The 26,550-nt window shown below is 37.0% G+C and overlaps 2 protein-coding genes across 3 annotated transcripts in view; one reads left to right on the top strand and one right to left on the bottom strand.

The window, feature by feature from the left end:
• Positions 1-8,823: 8,823 nt before the first annotated feature.
• Positions 8,824-9,486, bottom strand: LOC117930233 (ankyrin repeat-containing protein At5g02620-like). The gene has a single exon (XM_034850781.1). The coding sequence runs from the start codon at positions 9,484-9,486 to the stop codon at positions 8,824-8,826; it is 663 nt and encodes a 220-aa protein (XP_034706672.1).
• A 4,138-nt stretch (positions 9,487-13,624) lies between these two features.
• Positions 13,625-26,550, top strand: part of LOC117929257 (glycerol-3-phosphate acyltransferase ATS12, chloroplastic) — a 55,777-nt gene continuing 42,851 nt past the window's right edge. The window contains exon 1 of one of the 2 annotated variants that reach the window (XM_034849537.1): positions 13,625-13,990. In XM_034849537.1, the coding sequence (XP_034705428.1) occupies positions 13,678-13,990 (313 nt within the window). In that variant the 5' untranslated portion in view covers positions 13,625-13,677. The remainder of the gene's footprint in view (positions 13,991-26,550) is intronic. The other variant, XM_034849529.1, reaches the window with a different exon arrangement.

Here is a 26,550-nt window from a genome sequence, read left to right as displayed (position 1 = left end):
CTATATTTTCATATATAATCTATGGAATGTTTCTTGGATTCTATTTGATGGGTTTAACGAACAGGGTTATAAGCTGCCCTGTTTATGGGTATGGTTTCTATTCCATCTTTGTAAAGTTCACAGTGATGCACTGTTGTTGGATTTGTTTTGTTGCTTTTGTAGTCATCATCTAAGTGTATATGTGTACATAGAGAGAAAAATCAAGGCTGTTTGGCAATTAATATGCCACACAATTAGTCTATCTTTCATTCAAGTTGCTTTTGAGATTGTTAAGTGTCATTGTCAACCTTTCTACTCAAATACATGAAATTAATTTAAGCATAGCTTGTCCATTATTAAACTTCAGAATTTTCCCATGTGAGAAAGCTGGAATGTCTATTATCCTTTGTTTATGGGGAAATGAAATTTTGGAAAGGAAGGTCTTAATGCTGTTGGATAAGATGCATATAAAATGGAGAGCTGCCTTACTTTGTTTTGGAGGATGAGATTTTATCAACAATCTATTTGTTAAAAGGAAGTTCTTTGTTTCATCTCTTCCTTTGGTAGCTGGCAGTGGAAGAGAAAGCTGTTGAAAACATGATGAGCCAGCTAATGATCTCTTCATCCTTTTGAGTGTGTAATTGTGGACATAGCAACCTGATGTTAATATGTCTGCTTGTGTTGAGAGAAGGGCTTTGGTTCCAATATGGACTTAACACATCTTAGTCCTTGGCTATTCCTCCCATCACCATCTTGGGACTGATTTGTTGGTCTAGGATGTTGGCTAGAGCAGCAGGCTTGCCAAGGTGGAACTGACATGCATGAAATCTGGTAGTTGAAAAGAGAAGGTGGAGAGGATGACATGTGTCCATGAGTGACATGTTATTACCAGAGGCTTTCATGTCATCAAATGGTAATTAATACGGGAATGCACCTTCTTGGAGCACCCTTAAAGGATCTATTTCCACAAAAAAAAAAAAAAAAAAAAAAAAACTGGGAACTTGCTCTCCCTTTGTTTTTTACCCTTTTCTCTTTCATATCTTATACTAGAGCACTTGTTGCAGTCCAAGTGTACCTGTTGTATACAGAGGTTATGCTCTCTTTGGCACAGTTCTCAATTTATTTATATATATATATATATGTAAGATCAATTGGATTGAAAAGGGCAGAGGTTCGCTTTTGAGATCTAAACAATATTCTCCCTGTTTCGAGGTAGGGCTTGAAACTCCTTTTGCTTTTAGAATTGTCCAAGGGGATTGTGTGTGTGTGAGAGAGAGAGAGACAGACAGAGACAGAGACAGACAGAAAGAGAGAGAGTTGTAGTTACAGAAAGATGGAGAGATAGGCATCAGTGGTTGGTTCACAACTCTATTTTACATTGTTGTATATTCTTGATTCCTAATCCTAGTGCATGAAAATTTTTAAGGTATTTCTAAAGGTTATGACAAAAAATTTAATTTAATCAGCTTGCTAAGTTGGCTTTGGTTCATTGCATGTAGTGGTAGAGTTGGGACTTTACTTGGGGGAGCAACCTTTAATACTTATACATATTTCTCCAATTGAAAATAACTGTGGGCCATAGCTCAATGGTCTCTGGTCAGTGTTTTGGGGGTGGGGGGTGGCAAACGCTAGTCCTGGTTTGAGTCCTTGCTCCAGAGAAGTGGAGTTTTATTTCTTATCATTTTCTGGAGGGCAGCTGCCCCCCAAGGCCCCTGTTGGCTCTGTCCTGCTTGCATGACACTTTGTTTCTTGAGAACTTACATGATATGCATTTGCAGGAGATGGCTTCATTTTCTTTGTATATGATGGTTTCATTTTCTTTGAATAAGATTTGGTATGATAGCCCTTTCCCATCAACTTACAGAAATGATAGGTCCAGAATGCCTAAATTCTCTAACTTTTGAACAGCATCATCCACATCAAAATTACAGTCCTCCCCAATTAGTTCCTCACACCACGAATCAAGATCCTATTCCAAATTGTCACAAAGCAATAAATCAATGGTGATAAAAAGAACCCATATTTAGTATCATGAGGGAATCTAGATATGTTTAAGAAGTATACATAGAAGATTGAGTTGGATTTTTATCTTATGGGGAAGAAGAACTACTATGTACAAAATATTCAACCAGGCTATCCTATGAGTCATTAATTTATATAAATTACTAGTCACAGCTTGACTATGTAAACAGGTTAAGGTCTTTTTTACAGTCTTGAACAGGGTAAGGTCTTAGATCAAATACATTTCGTTGAAACTACTATCGTTGTTAGGCATGGGTATAGCTCAAAATTGAATAGATAAATCCAAAATTGAGGTCTTAACTTTACAGTTTCAACCAGAATGGAATGGTTGAGGACCCATGACTCCAAACAGATGGCACAAAGGACTCAAAGCTTGTTCCTACTATTCAGCTGTTTAGTCATATCTATTATTTGTTATGCATGCTGAACCAATGACTTTGCTTCACTTATGACCATAGTTTCAACTCCTTAACCGACTTTTGTTCATACTCAAACTTTACATTCATGAAGATTTTTATTTTATTTTATTTTATTGTCTCTAATTGAAAATTGAAAATTAATCATTAATGTTAGTTGGTTTTTTGTACAGTAATGAGTCAAAACGTTGATATTAGTAGGGAAAATTGGACTGACCCTATCCAAAGAAAGCACTTTATTGATCTTTGTCTTCAAGAGGCAAACAAAGGCTTTAGATCAGGTGGAGGTTTAAAGTTTAGTGCTTGGCCTCGAATTGCTGAAAAGTTGGAGAAGTTACTTGGAAAATGTTATACTTCAAAACAACTTAAGAATGGGTGGGATTACATGAAAAGACAATATCTCATTTGGAGTAAAATGATGACTATGACAGGACATGGTTACAACTCTGTAACCAAAACTTTTGATTGGCCAGCTAAAAAATGGGAAGAATATCTACAGGTAGTTTTTTTTTATGGATTTGAGTGAATTTTAAAAATAATTGTCTTATATATGTATACATAACTAATTTGTTGTTTATCTTGTAAAATAGAAATATCCAAAAGCTAAACAATTCCGTTTTAAACCATTCGCAAATGTGGAAGAATTAGAGGCATTGTTTGGAGGAGTGTTAGCTACTGGGTCTAAAAATTGAAGCTCTGGAGGAGTGATAGCTTCTAGGGCTGAGGAATCATCAACACATTCTACATCTATGCCTAGCGAAACTTCAATTAGTTTAGAAGAAGATGAGGATTTGCCAAGAAATACTAATGATGAAGTAGAAGGTTCTAAGAAAAAACAGAAGAAAGGAAAGAAAGAGCAAACTCAAGAAGAAATGAATAGAATAATGAATGTGTTGGAGAATTTTGAAGGACCCTCAGTCAAAGAATGCATGAAGATTTTGAAGAGGCTCTTGACTTATGAGGATCCATTATACTATGTGATTACTACTCAAAAAGTGCTATTTCATAGCTTGTAATTAACTCTTTTAACCACTTTTGAGTAGTAGTTATTGTCTTTTAACCCAATTAACATGTTAAGGACCTTTGCAATCAATTCTAATCAAATTGTGTAAGTTTTGGTGTTTTTGATAGCTTTTTTATCACCAAAGCAATATGAGATTGAGGAGAGTTATTTGGAATCCATGGCAAAGCAATGAAGAGCTCAAATTCATGAAGAACCAAGCTTTGGAGCTCCATAGCCCTTTGCCAAAGTCGTTCAAAGTATGCATGGAAAGAACAAAGGAGAGAAGCAAGGAGAGAGGAAAAACAAAGTGAAGAAAACAGAGGACAGCAGCTGCAGTCTTCTTTCGCACTTTTGGAGCACTTCCCGAAGTCCATTTTCTACATTCTATATACCATTTCAAAGCTCAGGAAGTCAAGAATCCAACGCTTCAAACCGTGTACGATTTGGAGCTGAAATGAGGAAGTTACAGCCTTTGGAAGACAACTGCTGCAAGCTGAAGGAATGATTCAGAAAAGTGTTGCGAAATCACCATTTTGTTGCGGAATGATTTCGCAGCCTTTTTGCACAGTGCTATGGATTTCCCCTGAAGCTTCACGACGCGATGGAAGCCAAACACCACAAGATGAAAGCCAACTTTGCAGCAGTGCGAAATCAATTGGTTGCTATGAAGAAATTTCGCAGCCCTTGTGGTTCATCTGCGAAATTTCGCAGACCTCCTTTTTCTCCTGCGAAATGGTGCTTAGTGCTTCCTGATATTTGTAACCGACACTTGGAGATATTTTTCATTAGATTTTTGTTGCCTAAATCCCCAAATTCTTCTTGTAAGCCACCAATTATAGGATTCCTTAGCTTTTAAGTTAGGAATTTGGCTAAATATCCATGTAATAGCCATCAATGTAATTTTGGTATAAATATGGCCTGAGGAGCCTGTTCTAAGGGTGTTGAACCTTTTATAAAAGTTTCAAAGTAATACACAGAGCTTGAGCTCTGCTTTACCTTCTCTCTTTGATTGTGTTTTTACTTATTTTACTAAGTTATGCACTCTCTGAGGAGTTTTCCCCAGAGAATGAGTAACTAAACTTTTTAGTTCCTTGGAATTAAGGTTGTCGGGAAAGGTTCCAAGTGCAAGAATCAGAAGCTTTGTGGTTTCAGCTATGAATGAAGAGTAAGTGTGTCCCATGAATGGTTTCTACGTTTTTAGTTAACTTAAAACGCCTTGGAGTCACCTGGGCCAACACTTGGTAAGGCAAGTGATCTCTAACCATGGAGATGCACTAGTTTACCCCTTGCGAGCCTCTGGTAGGTGACTTAAAGGTAGGATTTTCTAGAATTGTCAACACTTGGTAAGCTTTTGGACTCTAAGGAGACATCCATTAGTTATCTCTTGCGAGCTTGTGAAGGGAAGTCCAAGGTTAAAGATCTCCTTGAATGGTAAAGGCTAGTGAGAGGCTCGACCCATTGCAAGTTGCATCAGTGAGAGAATTAAAGCTGAAATCCAATTGAGGGATGCATTTGTGCAGCACCTGTTAGAGAATTGACTTTATGTTAATTCTCTAATAAGATGAATTGAACCAACTGACCGGAGCTATGCTTTTGCATGAGGAACCTCCCCTGTAAACCTGAATCTCCAAGGAATGTTTTTCTTCTTAAGTAATTTTCATCACTTGCTGTGTAGTTAATCTAAGTTCAAACCTTTTTCAACCAAAGTTTGTATTTTATTCCTTAAGCTAATTTTGAAATGAAACAGCACCAATTCACTTTGAATTGGTATCATTTTCAACTTGAGTACCCTTCCCAGTGGAACGATCCTAGAGTCACTATGCTATAGTAGCTTTGTATTTGCTACCCTAGTTCATGGTGTTATAGGTTATAAATATTGTTGATTACTCTCGCCATCAAGGAGCACCAGCTGGACACGAACCAGCTGAGACACCAATTAGGCATGAATCACTATGTAGCAATTAATGCATTTTGCAAGAAGAAAGAGTACAGAGAGGTGTGGATGGAGATGGAAAGTGACGAAGAGCGAATAGGATGGATTCAAAGCTTGCGAAAATAACTTTTTAAATATTTGTTTTTTATTTGTGGAATGCATAGGGTATATGACTTATATGATGATTTTAATTTGGTACATTTGGTTTGTTTGTTTTGGATATTTGATACATTTAAAATTTTCCAATTATAAGACTTTCTCTCTACATTTTATGGATATTTGTTTTGGATATTTATTACTCATACATTGTTATAACTATTTGATTATATTGTTATGCTTTTATTTCATAACTATTGTTTTTTTATAATAGATATTCTTATGGAGAATCTTTCACATCACTCAAATAGTTCAAGTTCATCATCATCAAGTGAAGATGAAGATACAAAGTTAGAAGTGACAAGAGTTTAAAAAAAAAAGATTGGTTGTGTTGTTGCTCAAATTATTAAGTGACTCATCCATTAATAAGGAACGAGTCTCTACTTCATCATTTACAGGTTCACTTTTCATTCAAGAGCTTTTAAATGGTTCATCTAGCACATGTTATGAACTAATGCGGATGGAAAAACATGGATTTATTTCTCTATGTCACATGTTTCGAGAAAAAAGATGGCTTGTTGACAGTAAACATTTGAATGTTGAAGAGAAAATGGCCATGTTTCTTATGACTATTAGTCATAATCTTCGAAATCGATTGATTAAGAATAGATTCCAACACTCAAGTCAAACAATTCACAAATACTTCCATGAAGTTTTAGTGGCCATGGTGAATTTCTCAAAAGAGATGATTACTCCTCCATCATTCAATGATAGTTCAAATGGTATCTCCAATCGTCGGCTAAGACAAATTTTTAAGGTATATTATTTTTTATTTCTAATTATTCATATCATATTTGTATTGTTCTCATATAAAAATAATTATTTATATTTTAAAGAATTATTACCATGTAGGATGTTGTTGGTGCAATTGATGGAACTCTTATTCATGCATGAATTCCCACTAATCAACAAGTACCTTATCGAGGTCGTGGGAGAGGAGAATGTTTTCAAAATGTTGTGGTAGTTTGTGATTTTGACATGATATTTAGGTTTGTTGTTGTTGAATGGGAAGGAACAGCTCATGATTCAAGAGTCTTGACAGAAACTATCCGTAACCTGCAACATAATTTTCCAATGCCCCCATCAGGTAAATATTTTATTTTCATTTTATTTAATATAATTTGTATTTATTCATTATAATAATCAACTCAATCCTTTTTTTTTCAGAAAAATATTATTTAGTAGATGCAACATACACACACACTCGAGGTTTTATGGCACTATATCGTAATGTGCGCTATTGGCTGAGTGATTTTCATAGTAGTGGTAAAGTTGTAGGAAAAGAGGAGATATTCAACCAATGTCATGCAAGAGTAAGAAATGTCATTGAACGTGCTTTTGGTGTTGTTAAGGCGCGTTTTCCAATATTGAAGAGAATGGCACCTTATTCGTTTACTACTCAAACAAAAATTGTCATGACATGCTTCTCCATTCACAATTTTCTTCGACAAATCTCAATTGCGGATAGATTATTTTCTGAATATGACAATGAAGTGGAATTGGAAAGTGACAATGCAAATCAAAATCAAAACTCAACTACAAACAGTTTTTTGCAGCATCTGATCAAGAATTCATGCAACAGTTCCGAAACCAAATCGCAAATGAACTCTTCCAAGTGTTTAGTTAACTTGTCATTTTTAGCTTTTTACCATTGTAAGAAATGCAATGTTTAGATATTAGCATAAAATGTGATGTCTTCAGATATTTGAAAATATGTACTTGAATTGTTATGTTTTTTCTTTAATTTGATTTAGGTTTTATCAATCCATTATTTTTCATATTATTAAGTTTAAATATTTTATTTTAATTATATAAAAAATAAGTATATTAATTATTTTTTGTAAGAATGATAATGATAAATTATTTATTATAACAATTTTATTATTTTGAACTTTTTAGAAATAAGTTAAATTATATTTTTTTTAATACATTAAAATATTAAGATAGTGGTTTTCAGCATATAAAAAAACAAACAGCTTAATACTTAATAGAAATAAAATTTTAAAAAAACAAACAACTTAATACTTAATGTTATTAAGCATTATTTAGTATTAAGTTAAAAATAAGTTCTATTTAGAATTAAGTCAAAAAAACAAACGTCACCTAAGTGTATGTTCTTCATCATCACATCTTTTGAATAGAACAGAACCCGCTCCCATCGTCAGAGAGACTAAGAAAGGCGGATACCCCTACGGCTTAAGAAGATCCATACCTTTTCATCAAGCGCATAATGGATTCAGGTTGGTTCCTATATGGTGATTAAGGCATATTGTTGAATGTCTGATATATATATAAATATCATGTATCTGTGTTAGGTGATCATGGAGAATTTAAAGAATCAAACAATTGGAATCAAAGCCTTGTTGTGGTTCCATTTTCACAGAAACACTCTTTTAAAACACAATCACAAGATCCATAGCAAGAGAAGGGAAACAACACAGGCCAATAAAATAATAAAAAAAATGGGTATTGAACCCGACATCATCTGGAGTCAGACGCGCTACCAGTGACGGGGTGACGCTTGCGACGCCGGTGAAGGGGCGCTGTTTTGGCGTTGTCTGGTGATCGGAAAAGGCGCCGTTCCAAGCGCTGTTCAGGCGCCATTCCAGGCGCGCTTCAGGCGCCATTCCAGGCGCGCTTCAGGCGCCATTCCAGGCGCGCTTCAGCCGCCATTCCAGTCGCGCTTCAGGAGCCATTCCAGGCGCGCTTCAGGCGCCATTCCAGGCGTGCTTCAGGCGCCATGAGCGCTTCAGGCGCCATTCCAGGCGCGCTTCAGGCGCCATTCAGGCGCGCTTCAGGCACGCTTCAGGCGCCGTTAAAGGCAACTATTTTACAAATTCTTTATGTCGTCTCCTTTCAAGACCAATGTTTAATTGACCTACCCATATGTTTTTTTTCCAATGATATTGCCTCTCATATTTTGTAAAATTTCTGGATCTACACAAAAAAATCCTCAACCTTTCTTACTTTAAGTGAATGGACAAGGTATACCCATCTGCTTTATACATGCATCTTAACTATTAGAAAGAAAGTCGACTGTTTAGCAAGTCTTTTGTTGTTTTCAACAATCAAAAGAAATAGAAGATCTAAGTTTTAGATGTGAAGCAATTCACTTTAGCACCACCATGGAGGAGTTTTTCAGAGGTCCATCATGTCTTACAAGAGAGAAATTTATGTTGTAGATAGAAAATGAATTCAATTTTAGATCCCACCCTAATAAATTAATTACCATTTCATAACTCCAGAAAACATCATCACATTCATACCTTGTCCATTTACATTTTTTTCAAAGCAATCCAAATCCAAGAAGAGAATCAAATATTTATCCTACCTTGGTCATTGGAAGCTATAGCTGCATGCAAAACTGTTCTACCCAAGATACCAGTATGAGCTGCTGAAGTGCATCTTGATATGATCATATCTACCAAGTCACCAAATCCCCTCTCAACAGCCATGTAAAGAGGGGTCTGACCTCTAACATTAGCACCATAAGTAAATTCAGGGTCTTCCTCAATCAAAAACTTAACCACTTGAGGGTGATGATGCCGCACTGCCTGGTGGAGTGCTGTTTCTTTCTCCAAATTCATCGTCCTCAACATCGCCTTATCTGCGTCAACCCCACTCTCTATCTCCTCATTCAGAGCCTTTGCAGCACAAACGAGAGCATTCACCATCCCAAAATGGCCTTCCCTTGCTGTAATGTGAAGTGGGAGGTCGCCTTTCAAGTTGGGCTGTCGCAGTAGAGAAGAACACCGATGAAAATGTAAGATCCATTCAACGCAATCAGATTGGCCGAACCGGGCTGCAATGTGGAGGATTGTGTTCTTCTTTGGGGTCAATTGGAATCGGATGTCATCTTCTGACATTTGCTCAAGTATATTGATGTGGCCATGTGCTGCAGCCTTGTAAAACTTAGCATCCATGTGAGTGATATTAGCACCTTCAGCTGCAATCAGAGTGGAACCGGACTCCTCCATCTAAAACAAACTTAGTGAGAAAGGTAAGAGAAATGGTCTAAATATTGTCTTAGTTAATATAAGTCCAGCGGCTTAATTTCAAGGTAGCTTCCTGAATGACAAGTTGCAAACTACTGAATGCAGAAAAGGTGGATGGTAGGTCAAAGCCCCTTCGTCCTTTTGTGTAAATGACAACTACAACCCATTTCACATTTTGCGTAGTTGGTTCTGTTGACATGTGAATATCTTTTTGGTTTGATTTCCACCCATTGACATTTTCTAATACCTTATCTTACTGCATGGGCAACATGTGAAGATAAAGAGTGATGATTGAATGGGGAAAGAGGAGACTAGGGATGGCAATCCATGGGACAAGTCATTCCTCCCAACCTCTTTCCCTTTATTTATATCCATTTTCCTACTCACCCAAAAAATAAATTAAAAGATTATTTGATTAAAAATGATGAAATAATTCCAAATTTATAAATCTAACTTTCCATATCTTTTAAACCTAAAAAATACCCATTTTTAGTATAAATATCCTAATGTTTTTCTTGTAAAAATAATCTTCTTTATTGAAACTTATAAATAATCTAGGGATTGAAAAGCATTAATATAAAAAATAGATTATTTTTCAAATTTAAACATGAAAAGAGATGGATTTATAAAATTAGGATCATTTCATATCCCTTTTAATAAATTAATATTAAATTAAATAAGATGGAGGAGAGGGGGTAGGACATTCTCATGGCCCACCTATTCTTTAAATAAATAATTTGTAATTTTTTTAACTTTTTTTTTCAATTTTTTTAGTTTAAAATTTTTAAATTGTGTTAAAATAAATAAAATTTATAAATAGATAAATATTATAAATATTTGTAACTCAGGTTTAAAATAAAAAAATTCAATGAAATAATTTTTTATTTATTTTACATATAATTGAGGCAAGACACCAAGCCATCCTAAATCCATTATGCATTTAAAAGAAAATTTTAAATTCTTTTCAAATTCATTTATATTTATTTCAAACTCATTCGAGTAGGATGTGACAAATACTTGAAAAAATGAGTTTTTTATTATTATTTTTTAAATAACACAATTTTTAATTTTTTTAAAAAAAAATCTTTTAAAATACAACACTTTCAAAAATATTTTCAAATCTCTAACACTTTGCACCAACACAACGCTTTAAAGATTTTACTATATTTTGCTATAGTTGTAACTTAAATATACGATTTTAGTGTACGTTGCTACTATAGTGACTTGAAGACATGATTTTAGTGTATTTTACTGAAATTATGTTTTCAAGACATTATTTCAATGTAAAATATTGAAAACTTCATGTGTATTGATTAATCTACTTGAATTTTTTATTTTGCCTTTAGTGATATTAAATAATGTTTCATTAACATATTGCAAGGGAAAATATGAGTTATCAAACATGGGAAAGATGGTCAAATGGAGAAAAATGCGGTGAGAATAGAAGAAGATAGAAAGGAAGACGGTAAAAATGATGGCACAACATAAATGTCAATAGATGGAGATGTGGTGAAGGAAATAAGTATTGTAATTTTTTTAATATATAAAAATATTAGTACTAAACATTTATATTATCATCTTACATATCGCTAAGCTGATGAAGGAAACTTCACGAAAATGAATAAAGCTTTTCAACAAATAAGGTTACATGTATTTGATTTGTGTAGTTGTACAACTAGTACTAGTTACTTTAGTACTTTCAATGATTTTGAAGACAAATGCACAACATTCAAATAACTTTTTCTTACTTCAAGCGAAACATCTTTGAAAGAGAAAGGGAAAGAAAAAGAATAACATAAATTCATGTGAGAAATCTTTGGAAGAGAAAAAAAAAAGGAGAAAAAGAAAAAGAAAAAGATTATAACACATCTTCAATGGCAAGTGTTCAAAATAGAAATCGATTGAAAGAATGGCAAGTGTTCAAAATAGAAATTGATTGAAAGAGAATGAAGTATCTCCTACTTTAGAAGAAGTGGACTTCTTTTGTTAAAAAAGTGATGATATTGTACCACTTTAATCAATAGACAAAACAATGATAATGAAAAAGAATATTTAATCATAACGTGTACTTTTTATTACTAATTCTTCATTGCATAATACATGCATGTGTATTAATGTTTTTTTGCTTCTTAAAAACCAATACAAGCACAAAATTCCAATTCACATCATGAAGATACATGCATCAAAGGATAGGAAACTTAGTAAATTCAAGGCTTCATATTGCTTCAGAATTTAGTGAAAATGGAAAAGCTTAAAACATGCGAGTCATAATACATCTTATCGAATAATATCTTATCATTGGCAAAACATCATTTATTAATAATTGAAATAATACTACTAGTTATGAGTATTGTTTTCCATATAGTCAATCCTTATGTTTGTTCACGAAAACGTGTTGGATCACAATCATTTAGTAGACTTGAGGCTCCTGTTGGTTATCATGTTTTCAATAAATCATTGCTAACAAGGTTTATAATTTACTTAACAATCATACACATATTTTAATAAGTTTATGTGATGATATGTATATATGTCTCATATCATTTAAAAATAATTTTTGTTTAATAGAGCTTCTTGTCAATTACGAGCATATACATGAAGTTCAAGAGGATTTCAAGTCATTATGATAAGACAATTTTTTGAATGTTGTAAGTATATATTTTATTCGTGTAGATTTAGTGCTTGAGTTCATGTCATTACTATCAGTAAACATATTTTGAAACTATAAATAATAAACTTGGAAGCATGCTAGCTGAATTTCATACAAGATGCTACCTACAAACCATGTTTTAGGTAAGCTCATTTGCTTCTTGTTATCAAAAGAGAGATAAAATATCACATACTAATATTTGTAATATTTTCTATAATTAGAAAATGATTTTGAATGCTAAGAAAAAAATAATTTAGATAAAAATTCATCGATCGTAAGGATGTTACTAAATTAAAAGAGTGTGACAGGTTAGTAATAATTTGTAATGTCTTATTACATATATTATTTTTAATGCACATACCCAAGCAAGTAGAAAGGAGTTTGACAATATAATTTTTTCTTTTCAAATATACATTCTTATGCATTACTATCACCTTGATAAGTGGTTTTTATACGCAATTAATGTTGAATAACGTAATATCCAATTTTTTTATTCCTTGTAATCAAAATAAAGGATGACATTAATGATATTTTTTCCCCTTTTCATTTCATGTATTGCACTATTTTATACACTATTAACACTTTAATATAACAAATAGGTTGAATTTTCTTAAAATATTTTCAAGCTTCATGAAAGTGTCCTAAGACATCTAATGAGAAAGATCGCATGAAGACAATACCATATGCCTCTGTAATAGGTAGTTTTATGTATGAGATATTATGTACTATATTAGATATTTACTTTTGATCAAAACAAAGATAAGTATTATACATACAAGAAGATGCAAGTCATCCAAATATTTCAACACTACGAGACCTTAAAAGAAAACATATTGTAGATTAAGCTTATAATTTGTTCAAATTTTAACCATAAGGGATAGCTCAATTGGTCCGATCTTGGGTTTACTTCCTAATAGTTACCAGTTCGAGTCCCCCTTAGGGCCATTGGAGGTTTACCCAGTCCTTAACTTCAAGGTCCCATAGGGTTAATCGAGGTGCCCGAGACATATTTCATTTCTAAAACAAAACCCTAAAAAGAGGTAAAAAATGTTAAAAAACCCATCATGGATCTCACCAACCCCTCAAAGTTTGATTTCTTTTTTCCTATATTTCAATTTACGATCACGCTCATAAAAGGTAAATGAAGTATATATTTCTTAGGAAAAAAAAAAGGGAAATTATGTTGCTAAGACATCAATCATTGTTCTCTTGTACGAACTAGACAAGTTGGATAGAAATTCTTTTCCTGTTAAATGCCTATTTTGCCCATTAATAATAACAAAAATCAAACCGCGACACTCTTCTTATCTTCCACGTGGCAAGACTTTTTTGGCTTAATCTAGCCAAATGTACACCGTCGCTCACTTCCACGTGTCCCGATAAGACTCGTCAGCAGAGGAAAGAAAGCACGTGCGAACACCAGACCTGAGTCTCCCTTAACCAATGAAAGCAACCTTCTCCCAGATAAGAGTTCTCGCCTCCCGCATTAATCCTCTCGCCTCTCTTCCTCTTTTTAGCAGACTATGTTGCTCCTCTCTGTGTCGCCTCAACATCACACACTCTTCTCCGTATCTAGGGTTTCATCTTCCTCTTCATTGTCTTCTTCTTCAAGGCTTCCTCTTCTTCCCAAGCTCACCTCATCGATCTTCGCTCGGTCCACCGCCCGGAGGTTCCCCTGTGCGCTCACCTTCGCCTCCAAAGTCCGGAGCATGGCGGAGCTGGTCGAGGACAAGGAAGCCGGCGTGGCGGTAGTGGCTTCCGGTTCCGGCGAGGGGACAGAGGAGAGTAAGGGGCTCAATCGCTCCCACACGTTTCTGGATGCGCGGACTGAGGAAGGTAGATGTTATGTGAATGTATGTCCATTTGGTTTCTTAGAAATGTAAATAAAATTATAGTGTTCACTATTTTCGTGTCTTAAAAGTGATGGGGAACTTACCTCGGTTAGACTAGATCTCTGTGTTGTTTCTGTTTCTGATTGTACGAGTATGAAAAGTTTTTTAGAATCTTGATATTTAGTTTAAAAAATTGAATAGAAATGTAGGAGGAGGATAAGTGATTCAAGTGTTAGAGCTTTTCTCTTGATGCTTGTGCTGAGAAGGCAAGGCAATATGTCAATCTGTCTCCCTTTGGTTGCTGAGAAATAAAGAAAAATGGAATTAAAATTTTCCTGAACGGTGTGATCTTCGCACGTCAAAACAATATGGAACTCTTACTCTTGCTAAATCAAAGAGTCGTGCCATGAAAAGGAAATGAAAATTCTGAAAACTTCAATATTTTTTTTTTTTGAAGTTGTTGTTGTCGTTGTTTTGGGTACTAAAATTATGTGAAACTTGACTTTGAAAAGTGAAATAGTTGTGTTATGATCAAAATTTTCAGGTTCAGGGTTATTACTATTCACGATTCTGAATCTTGAGTTATAATTTAAGGTCTGGATGTTGAATATATTGAATGAAAACGGGGCTGAAGAGTAAGGGATTTGAGTGTTATTCTTGGTACTCGTACTGATATAGTCATTACTTTGTGATTCTGTGTCTGTTTGGTTGCTGAGAAATGAAAAAGAAAGTGAATTTAGATTTATTATATATTTTGTTTTATTTATTTATTTATTTATTTGTGTGTGTTGAAAGGTTAAGGAACTTGAATAAACTAAGCCAAATAGTTATGATGTGAGATAAAGAAAATTTTAAAATTTAGATCTTCATTGAAGATTTCAGATCTCAGCTTCTAAATATTTTGAAAATGAATATATTTTTATGTCGGATAGAAATTTGGCTGCTGAGAAATTGTGAATCAAGTGATATTGAAACTTGTCAAATCTTATTTTTCTTCATATGCTGAGATACTGCATCCAATCTCCAAAAAAATCCCAATTGTTTCTATTTTTGGAATGGAATATTTACGGAATCCCCTTGGGGTTATCCTGCACTTGGAAGCAGAAGTAGAAAAAGGAATAAATCTATAGTAAGTGCTTTCCAGAGCATTTACAGTTTGGTCCATGAATTTTCATCTTATATCAGAATTTTATTTTTGTTTTAGGTTTGGTTGCAGAGGAATGAAAGGAAAGTGAGATTGAATTTTTTTAAATCTTTTGTTTTCCTTTGTGTTGAAATGATGAGGGAATTGACACTGTGAAGTCAGATGGTTGGGTTAGATCAGTTTTTAAGTTTCAAAATCATGAAAACTTTAACATTTAGAACCTTTATTTATTATATAAATATTCTAATTTCTAAGCTTATGTTGCGGTCTTTGACTGAAAATGGATACATTTTGATGTCAATTTGGTATTCATTGCTGCTGCATTCACCCATGAATCTATATATAGACTTTTTTACACAATTTTATTTTTGAGTTTCTAGAGTTTTATGAAGTTCTTGATGTTCTCTGTCTTGTTTTATTTTGTCTTAACGTTAGGCTTATGTTGAGAGAAAATGGAGATATTTTGATATCGATTAGGTGTTCATTGATCCTGCATTTACCCATGAATTTCCTTACTATAAAGTGATTGTGTTGTTTTTTTCTTTTATTCTTTTATAAATTTCTAGATTTTTATGATGTTCATGCTTTGTTACTTATTCATTTTTTTTAAATTGTTATTTCCTATGTATCAAAAAATAGAATACAAAAAATGTATATGTATATATGAAGGAGTTGAGGAAATGAACTTCTAGGTAAGTGGGACCTCTTATGAGCTAGTGTTACTGTTACATTTTAAAATTGATTTTTATAAGTGAGGTGATTTATCCTATGGTTATTCCCTCAATGGCATGGTTCACTTAACCATCATTACTGGCATTTACTACACCAACCTTTCTTAATTTTGTACTTTGCTATATTAGATATGCTCAATGTTGGTTGAATTAAGCCATTAGGTTAATAGGAGAAATTATTTTAAGGTACTTACTCATAATTAGATTAAAAGGCGTGGGTTAGCAAGGAAAGGAGCATTGAGTAGATCTTGCTTGGAAGGAAAGTTATTCTAAATATTGGAGCAATGAATTATTTTTTGTATATTCCCATGTGGTAATTTACTATTGTATAGGTTTACTTAGTATTTTGTAGGCTTCAAACATACTTTTTGATCAACTTGTTGTATTTTAGAGAGAATTCCTCATCCTTTTTTTTTTTTTTCTTTATCTATACTTTTAACACATTTTTTGTTTCTAACAATTTTTTTTTTTTTTTTTTAAAATAGTTAGGTAGATTATACTTCGTTTGTCAAACATTTTTTTTTTTTTTTTTATAGGTAATACTTCGTTTGTCAAACATAAAGGCATTAGGATAAGTTTTAATGTAATGACCTGCACCTCACAACTTTAAAACAAATCTATAAGGTTAAGAAGAGTTCATACATATATAGCGCCAGAAACCTTCTCTCCTATCTAATATGTGACATCACAAACAACCCTCCCCCCCCCCAATATGCAAACACAACGTCCTTATTGTGTTGCACGGGATTGTGGGGCCAAACAGATAAACACCCCCAATGGGGCTAAACAAACTCTCATACCGAAGTCAAGGATCGACTTTGATACCATTTGAAACATCCCGCTCCCAACTATGTAGATATCATCCGTCTTGGGCCCTCATAGCTTTAAACGATGTCTGCAAGGTTGAGAGGAACTCTTACATACATAGCATTGATAACTTTCTACCATATCCAATGTAGGATATCACAAACACCCCTCCATACAGACACAACGTCCTCGTTGTGTCCTATAGGATTGTAAGATCAAATAGACAAATACACCTCATAGGGCCAAACAAACCTCCACACCAGGTTCGAGAATCAACTTTGATACCCTTTGTAACGACTCACACCTAATCATGTAGATGTTGTTAGTTCTAAGGTCAAAGGAGCCTTCATGACTTTAAAACGCGTCTACAAGGTCAAGAGGAGCTCATACATTTATAGCGTTAGAAATTTTATCCCCTATCCAATGTGAGGCATCACAAGTATCCCCCATGCAAGTACAACGTCCTCGTTGTGTCCCACGAAATTGTGGGACCAAATAGACAAACATCCCTTATAGGGCTAAATAAACCATAACACTAGGGTCGGGAATCAACTTTGATACCATTTGTATACATTTATTTATTATTTAACCTTATACCAAAATTAGGTAAATTAATATTTCTTTAGGGAAATATCCAATTTCCATTACTTAGGTTGACTTAACTTGTTTTTCTAAATAATTGCTAACATTCTTTGTTAGGGAATTTTAGCTTAATGTTTTTCTAGCATCCAATCATCCAAATAATTTATTTAATCTTTTATTAAGATTAGTTCTTCTAGACCTCAAAACCACACTAAAAACACTTCTGCAACCTACAAGGCTTAAGAAAAAAATACCTATTATTTCCAAACAACGTCTTATTGTTTTTCAACCCCAAATACACTTAACAATAATTTTCATAACCACATTGTACTATTCTCAAAGTTTCCCCCACAGTAACAAAATATCAATGAGTGTGGGATTTGATCTTATCACTTATCATTAACACTTTTTTTTTATACTCTCTAAAAATAATAAGTACAAATCCACAAGATATTTCTACAAAATTCAAACTTTTATTCGAGGGTTAATTTCTTCTTCTCAAATCCTCATCAAAATAACTCTAGGTTTAAGATTTATTAATTCTATATCCGTCTAAATGCTGATTTATTTATCTACATACTTTTTTATTTATTATTATTATTATTTTTAATTTTTTTTATACTCTCTAAAAATAAAAAGTACAAATCCACAAGATATTTTCACAAAATTCAAACTTTTATTCGAGGGTTAATTTCTTCTTCTCAAATCCTCATCAAAATAACTCTAGGTTTAAGATTTATTAATTCTATATCCATCTAAATGCTGATTTATTTATCTACATACTTTTTTATTTATTATTATTATTATTATAGGTTTATTATTATACATCTAGATTTAGAAAAAAAACTAAACAATTTAAAAAAAATATTTACTTCAAATAATCTAAATGAAATCAATCTAAACTATTAGATCAAGGTTAAAAGTGGTTACCTCAAGGTATACAAATTGATATGAAGAAACACCTTGGAACTCTACAATCTAACTTCTATATAGAATGTTGAGGAATAGCCCAATATGTATATATATATATATATTTGTACAACTCAAGCCCAAAGCCCAACATTTTTTTTTTTTTTTTTGATAAATAAGCAAGGAATATAATAACAAAAGGCAAACAACCACAAAGCATACAGGGGTATACAAGGTAGCTAAAACCTCAAAAACAAAAAGAAAAAAAAACCAAAAACCTCACCAACCCTTAAGTGGATGCTAACCACTCCAAGAAGCCTATAAGAGAAAGCGACTCCTCTCCAATATACTATCTAGCCCAACTCCATAAATTATAGACAAAAGAATTTTTGAGTTTCTGAATTGCTAAAGAACCCTCCCTAAAGGCTAGCCTATTCCTCTCCTTCCAAACTGTCTAAAAAATGCACAACAGGATGGATTTCCAAATATTTTTCCTTTTTTTCCCCACAAAAGGGCTCCTCCAGCTAAATAAGACCTCCTTTACAGTTTCTGGATAGACCCACTGAACACCAAACAAAACTAGGACAATTTCCCAAAGAACTCTAACCACTATACAGTGTATAAGAATATGATTTATAGTTTCTTCTTCACAACCACACAAAAAGCATAATGATATTAGCTAAAAAACGATGGGAGAGAGAGAGAGAGAGGCAGTGAGAGAGAGAGGGGGCGTGAGGGAGAGTGAAGGCGCGTGCGACGGCGACAATGAGGAGTCCGGCGAGGCGAGTCGAAAGCGGTGCTTCTCGGTGGAATCTAACACCTTCGAGCTTGCCCTGGACGAAAGGAAAGGACGGCGTCAGATCCTCATCGTGGAGAAGAAGCGGGGGGTCTCGACATGGGTTCGTTTAGGGCTGGAAAGTTTAGGGTTTTTTAAGGAGGGGTTAATCCATTGTATAAGTGACGAAGAAGAAGGGAGATGGGAAAAGGAGTGGAGAGAAAGAGGCAAGCGGTTCACCTTGGCTCGGGGTTTCAACAGAGCGGGTGGTTTTTTAAGGTTGGGGGTTGTCGATCTGGAACGCAGAAGGTTCTGCATCTTCTTACCGAGAGGCAGGAGGGACAGAAAAGGATGGACGGATATGGCGGAGATGATCTGTCAAATGGAAAAGCTGGCTGGAAGAAGAATGGAGTTACAGGAAGTTCGGGCCGGCGGAAAAACCTCTCTGGTGAAGTCATACGCAGAAGCAGTCAAGCGTACGACACAAATGCGATCAAGATGAATGTCTTGAGGGAGGAGATGGCTGGAAATTTACAGAAGCTGGAACACTGCCTTGTCGTGAGCTGGAAGTCCAACAAAAAGGAAGAAGAAAATATGGAGAGGCTGGGGAGGCTTTGGGCGAGCTCGTGGGGCTTAAAAAGCAAGCTAGGGTTGGCCAAGCTGGAATGAGGTAGGGTTTTGTTGGAGTTTGAAGATATAAGAGAGGCTCACCGAGTGGTCTCATCGGGGAGCAGAGCAATAGGAGGAGTCCACTTAAGGTTAGACCTCTGGAATCCAAAGACGGGCTGTTGGGTAGAGGAGATGATTCAGGAAGCCTGGCTTAAAATTTTTGGTCTGCCAATCTCGCTATGGAGCCCGACGATACTGAAGAAAATAGGGGATGAATGTGAGGGATTTGTTGAAATTGATGAGCGGACAAAGACGATGGGGGAAATTCAATGGGCTAGGATTCTGGTCAAACTAAGAGGTGATTTTAGACCGAGTATGCTAGAAATTCAGGTAGAGGAGGAGGTTTACTCTTTGGCGCTGTGGTGGGAAGTTAGACCGGTGGTGAGAAGGAGCTTTTCTGCGGCGGAAAGCAGCAGGAGAACCAAGGACAAGGATGATACGTTCTCACGCGCGGAGAAGTGCGTGGGGAAGGATCTGAGAGAAGCGGGAATCGAGGGACTGCTCCTGCCAGATGATGGGAGGGCTCTGCAGGAGAATGGGCCGGGCTTAGAGCCCGGGAACCAGGTCCATGGCCCGATGCCTAGGAACTGGGACTATTTAGATGGCAAAATGGCTGGGTCGTTCTCATATGGCCCAAATATGAGTCTTAAAGAGCAGGAGAAGGATGGTGGGCTGACTAAGCTAGATGGGCTTTTGGGCCGAAAATTAAAAGGTAAAACAAAGGTGGCTGGTGAGTCAGAGGCAGGCCCATCTAATTGGGCTGTTGAGCTGGGCTGCCACTCTTGTGCAGAAATGGAAGGATGGGAAAGGGAGGGCCCAATTGCTGCCCAAGAGAAGGCTGGTTTTTTGGGCCGTTTTATCTCCAAAATAGGATCCACTCCAGAGGATCCTTTGATGTGCTGGGAGGCAGTAGAGATCAGAAGGGAACAGAGGGATGAAGGCTTCTCCTTGACTGACCGTGCGCTTGAAGAAGAAGCCAAGAGGTATGTCCTGAATTCCCATCCTAAAGGAAATCGGGCTATGGGGACATCTTTTTCTCTCTCTTCTAATTTTGATCGGGCTCTAGAGGGGGGGTCTTTCGATCATCCAGGGGGAATAGAGGAGGAGTTATGGGGGGATAAGTCAACTTGGCTAACAGTCTATGAGGGGAATGTCGAAAATGAGAATGGATCCTGGAAGTTGGGAGAGGCCAATAAAAACCGAGGCAAGGTTAGGGGCAAGGAGGGGAATGCTGATGCATCAGGATCTCAAGACAACGAAAATGAGAAAGAGGAACTATGGGAGGACTGCAACTTAGCAAAATTAGTCAATTTCTGGGATTCTCTACGGAGGGGTTGGAGAGGGAGATATTGAATTTTCTGACTAAAATCAGAAAGAGGAGGGAAAAGATTCACAGCAAGGAGCTCTTGGAGAAAACCAAATTCGAAAGGGAACTAAAGAGGCTGGAATGTTCTGTCAATTATGAGGGGGGGAATAAGCAGAAAGGTCCTTCACAGGGCAAAGGGAATCAACTGATAGTTGTCCAATGAAGCTGAAGATTATAAGTTGGAATGTGAGGGGAGCTAATGACAGCTCTAAGAGGAAAATTATTAAGAACTATATAAGGAGCTAGAGGGTGGACCTAATGTGTATTCAGGAAACCAAGATTCAGGAGATGTTGGAAGGTATTGTGAGAAGCCTGGGTACAGGGAGATTTTTAGATTGGAGAGCCCTTAATGCGGAGGGGGCTGCAGGTGGCATTTTGATTTGGTGGGACAAGAGGGTCTTGGATATATTGGATTGGGAGGAGGGTCTTTTTACATTGTCTTGTAGATTCAAGACTATAGAAAATGGGGCTACTTGGGTTTTTACGGGAGTGTATGGTCCTTTTACTAAAGTGGAAAGGGAAGGTATGTGGGAGGAACTTGGGGCGATAAGAGGTCTTTGGGACGATCCTTGGTGTCTTGGTGGGGACTTCAATGTCATTCTGTTTCAGCAAGAAAGGAGCAGCCAAAGTAGAATCAGTTCAGCCATGAGGAGATTTGCAGAGACTGTGGATGAACTAGAGCTGGTGGACTTGCCTCTACAGGGGGGAGAGTTCACCTGGAATGGGGGGCTTAATAATCAGGCGTGGGCGCGTCTAGACAGATTTTTAGTTTCCCCTAGCTGGTTAGATCAGTTTAATGGAGTCACTCAGATCAGGTTGTCTCGGCCAATTTCTGATCATTTCCCAATCGTGTTAGAGGGGGGTGGAATTAGAAGAGGCCCCACCCCGTTTAGATTCGAAAATATGTGGCTGAAGGTTAAGGGGTTTAAAGACATGGTGAGATCATGGTGGCAGGGGATTGAAGTCAGGGGTAGCGCTAGCTTCAGATTGAATGTTAAAATGAAGGAAATTAAAAAGAATCTGAGAGTTTGGAACAAAGAGGTTTTTGGAAGGCTGGAGACCAATAAAGCTGCAGCCTTAGAGCAAGTAGACCTTTGGGATCGGGTGGAAAGTGAGAGAAATTTGACTGTGGAGGAAGCTGATTTAAAAAAGGAAGCCAAGGACGCATTTAAGAAATGGGTTCTGTTGGAGGAAGCCCATTGGAGACAGCATTCAAGGGAGATTTGGTTAAGGGAGGGGGACAGAAATACGGGGTTTTTCCATAGAATGGCAAGTGCACACCGAAGAAACAACTCTATGGGCAGAATTAAGGTTAATGGGGAGTGGCTGATAGAAGAGCAGGAGGTGAGAGAAGGAGTTGTGAACTCGTTTCAGCAGGTGCTTTCTGAAGACATGGTCTGGCAGGCGGATATTGGTAGCATCCAGGTGGGTTGCATCAGCCAGCAAGAAGCAGAGAGTCTGGAAGTCCCATTTTCAGAGAGTGAGATTCATTCGGCGCTGATGGAGATGAATGGGGATAAAGCCCCAGGCCCGGATGGTTTTACTGTAGCCTTTTGGCAAAACGCATGGGATTTTACCAAAGAGGAGATCATGGAGATGTTTAAAGAGTTTCATGAGCATAATTCCTCTGTTAGGAGCCTCAATAACACCTTCTTGGTGTTGATTCCTAAGAAAAGCGGGGCGGAGGACTTGGGAGACTTTAGACCTATTAGCCTATTGGGGGGGCTCTATAAACTTTTGGCTAAAGTCTTAGCTAATAGGCTCAAAAAGGTGATTGGTAAGGTGGTATCTGGTGCTCAGAATGCCTTTGTTATGGGAAGACAAATTCTGGATGCATCCTTAATTGCTAATGAGGTGATAGATTCGTGGCAGAAGAGAAAGGAAAAGGGCATTATCTGCAAATTGGATATAGAAAAAGCGTTGACAGCATCAATTGGAATTTCTTAATGAAGGTCCTTCAAAAAATGGGCTTTGGGACCAAGTGGGTGGGATGGATGTGGAACTGTGTGTCTTCTGCTAAATTCTCTATTCTTGTTAATGGAGTGCCAGCTGGGTTTTTCCCTAGCACTAGAGGGCTTCGTCAAGGGGATCCTCTATCCCCTTACCTCTTTGTTATGAGAATGGAGATTCTGGACGTTCTTATCAGGAGAGCGGTGGAGGGGGGATATCTAACAGGGTGCAATATTCGGGGTGGTAGAAGAACTTCATTGAATATCTCCCACCTATTTTTTGCTGATGATACAATTGTGTTTTGTGAGGCGAACAAAGAGCAAGTTTCTCATTTAAGCTGGATTCTCTTTTGGTTTGAAGCGGCCTCGGGTCTTCGTATTAATCTAGCCAAAAGCGAAATCATCCCAGTTGGAGAAGTGGAGGAGATTCTTGAGTTGGCAGCTGAGTTAGGGTGTAGGGTGGGGTCTTTGCCCTCTCACTATTTGGGGCTCCCTTTGGGGGCCCCCAATAGGGCTTCTTCTATATGGGATGGAGTGGAGGAGAGGGTCAGGAGGAGACTTGCGCTTTGGAAAAGACAGTACATCTCCAAAGGGGGGAGGATCACTCTCATAAAAAGTACCTTGGCTAGTATGCCAATTTATCAAATGTCTATCTTCTGTATGCCCAAGTCCGTTGCTAAAAGAGTGGAGAAAACCCAAAGAGATTTCCTATGGGGGGGTGGACACTTGGAGGGAAAAGTTCATCTAGTTAAATGGGATGTGGTCTGTTCAGAAAAACTCAATGGTGGGCTAGGGTTAAGGAGAATAGCCACTCTGAATAGAGCCTTGCTGGGCAAGTGGATTTGGAGGTTTGCTTGTGAAAAGGATAATCTTTGGAAACAAGTGATTTCTACGAAATATGGGTAGGAGGAACATGGCTGGAGGTCTAAGAAGGTCAATGGGGCGGCTAGAGTAGGGGTTTGGAAGGAGATTATGAAAGAATCAGAATGGTGCTGGGAGAATTTGGCTTTTATAGTTGGGAAGCGTTCCAAAATTAAATTTTGGAAAGATAGTTGGTGCACTGATACTCCGTTGTCCCAATGTTTGAACCATCTTTTTGTCCTTGCTGCGCATAGAGACGCCACGATTGAGGAAATGTGGGATCAAGATTCGGGTCAAGGAGAGTGGAATCTTGTTTTTGTGAGGGACTTCAATGACTGGGAGTTGGATATGGTTGGTGATTTGCTCTATACTTTGAGGGGTCATAGGCCTTCACTGGGGGATGACTCTGTTAATTGGAGGCAAGGAAGAAATGGTTTTTTCAGGGTTAAAGATGCTTATAGGCTGTTGGATAAACCTAATGATACAGTGTTTCCCGCAAAAAAGATATGGGTGGATATGGTGCCAACTAAAGTCTGCTTTTTTGCTTGGGAGGCCACTTGGGAGAAGGTGCTCACTCTGGATAGGCTCCAGATAAGAGGGATGCAACTTCCAAATTGTTGTTTTTTGTGTGGCTGTGAAGAAGAGAATGTAAATCATATTCTTTTACACTGTATAGTGACTAGAGTCCTTTGGGATATTATTTTTGGGTTGATAGATATCAAGTGGGTCCTCCTAGAAACTGTAAAGGAGACTCTTATCTCCTGGAGGGGCTCATTTGTAGGGAAGAAAAGGAAAAAAATTTGGAAATCCATTCCGTTGTGTATTTTTTGGACGGTTTGGAAGGAGAGGAATAGATTAGCTTTTAGGGGGGGTGAGTTGAAAATTCAGAGATTAAAGAATTCTTTTGTTTGTAACTTGTGGAATTGGGCCAAAGTGTATTTAGGTGAGGAGTCTTTCTCCCTTATAGGTTTCTTGGAGTGGATAGCTTCCACTTGATGGGAGGTAGTTCTTTTTGGTCCTTTTTCTGTTTTTGGGCTGTAGCCGTCTTGTATACTCCCTGTATGCTTTGTGGCGTTTAGTCTTTTTTATGAATATCTTGCTTACTTATCAAAAAAAAAAACCACACAAAAAGCAATGATTAGGGAGCTGCCACCCTCTTTTTTAGAGTTTATCTAAAGTAAGCACCTTCCCTCACGTAGCCTCCCAAGCAAAGAAAGCGACTTTGGTTGGAACTCTATCCACCTATTTGCAATTCTTCGGGAAGGCAGTGTCGTTGGGGTTAACCAGTAAACTGTACGCTTCCTTAACTCCAAACTGATCGTTTCTTCCACCCTTCCAAGAGACTGAGTCATCCTCCAAAGTTAGCCTGTAGCCCCTCAGGACATGGAGCAAATTTCCTACCAAATCCAATTCCTAATCATTAAAAGCTCTAAAGAATCTTAGATTCCAATCTCCCTGACCGAAATTCTGGTCCCAAACTTCCTCCACTGTGGCGTTCTTATGTGCAGCCACGACAAATAATTGTGGGAAACTTTGGGACAACGTTGTACGGCCACACCAATGGTCAGTCCAAAATCTGATTTTATTGCCATTTCCAACTGTGAACACTATATTTTCCCAGCACCAATCTGTTTCCTTCAAAATCTCCTTCCAAACCCCTACTCCAAACGCCCCATTAGCCTTATTTGTCCTCCAGAAAGGCCCTCTTGCCCATATTTCACTTAAATCACCTGCTTCCAAAGATTTTCCTTGTCACAAGCAAATCTCCATATCCATTTTCCAAGCAAGGCCTTATTCAAGAAAGCTAGCTTCCTTAAGCCTAGCCCACTCTTCTCCTTATCCGCACAAACCACCTCCCAATTAACTAAGTGGGTTTTCCTCTACAAGTTTTCCCCTCCCCAAAGAAAGTCTCTTTGTAATTTTTCTAACCTTCTTGCTACTACCTTGGGCATTCGAAAGAGAGACATTTGATAAATGGGCATACTAGCCATTGTACTCTTTATGAGAGTGATTCTCCTGCCTTTGGAAATATATTGACGTTTCCAAAGCGCAAGTCTCCTCCTCACTCTCTCTTCCACCCCATCCCACATAGAAAGAGCCTTGTTAGGAGCCCCTAAAGGCAGTCCCAAATAAGAAGAAGGCAAAGAACCCACCCTGCACCCGAACTCCACTGCCATCACATCAACCTCTTCCACCTCACCAACTGGGAAGATTTCACTTTTGGCCAAATTGATCCTTAAACCTAATGCGGCTTCAAACCAAAATAAGGTCCAGCTTAAGTGAGTTAGGTGCTCTTTCTTTGCCTCACAGAAAACAATTGTATCATTAGCAAAAAAAATGTGAGAAATATTCAAATTCGACCTTCTTCTTCCTCGGATTCTGCATTCTGAAAGGAAGCCCCCTTCAACAGCCCTCCTAATGAGAGCACTCAACACTTCCATTCCTATAACAAAGAGGTAAGGAGATAGGGGGTCTCGTACTCGGAAAGAAGCCTGTTGGCACCCCATTAACCAAAACTGAAAATTTAGCTGTAGAGATGCATCTCCACATCCATCCCAACCACTTTGACCCAAACCCCATCTTTTGCATTACCTTCATCAAAAACTGCTAGTTAATGTTGTCATATGCTTTTTCTATATCCAATTTACATATAAGCCCTTTCTCTTTTCTTTTCTGCCAAGCATCAATCACCTCGTTTGCTATTAGGGAGGCATCCAAAATCTGTCTACCCATCACAAAAGCATTTTGATAAGGGGAGACCACTTTTCCAA

This window comes from Vitis riparia, chromosome 2, assembly GCF_004353265.1.
Source record: "Vitis riparia cultivar Riparia Gloire de Montpellier isolate 1030 chromosome 2, EGFV_Vit.rip_1.0, whole genome shotgun sequence".
Classification (NCBI taxonomy): Eukaryota; Viridiplantae; Streptophyta; class Magnoliopsida; order Vitales; family Vitaceae; genus Vitis; species Vitis riparia.
The sequence above is the reverse complement of the archived record's forward strand: the minus strand, read 5'-3'. Positions and strand labels throughout refer to the sequence as shown.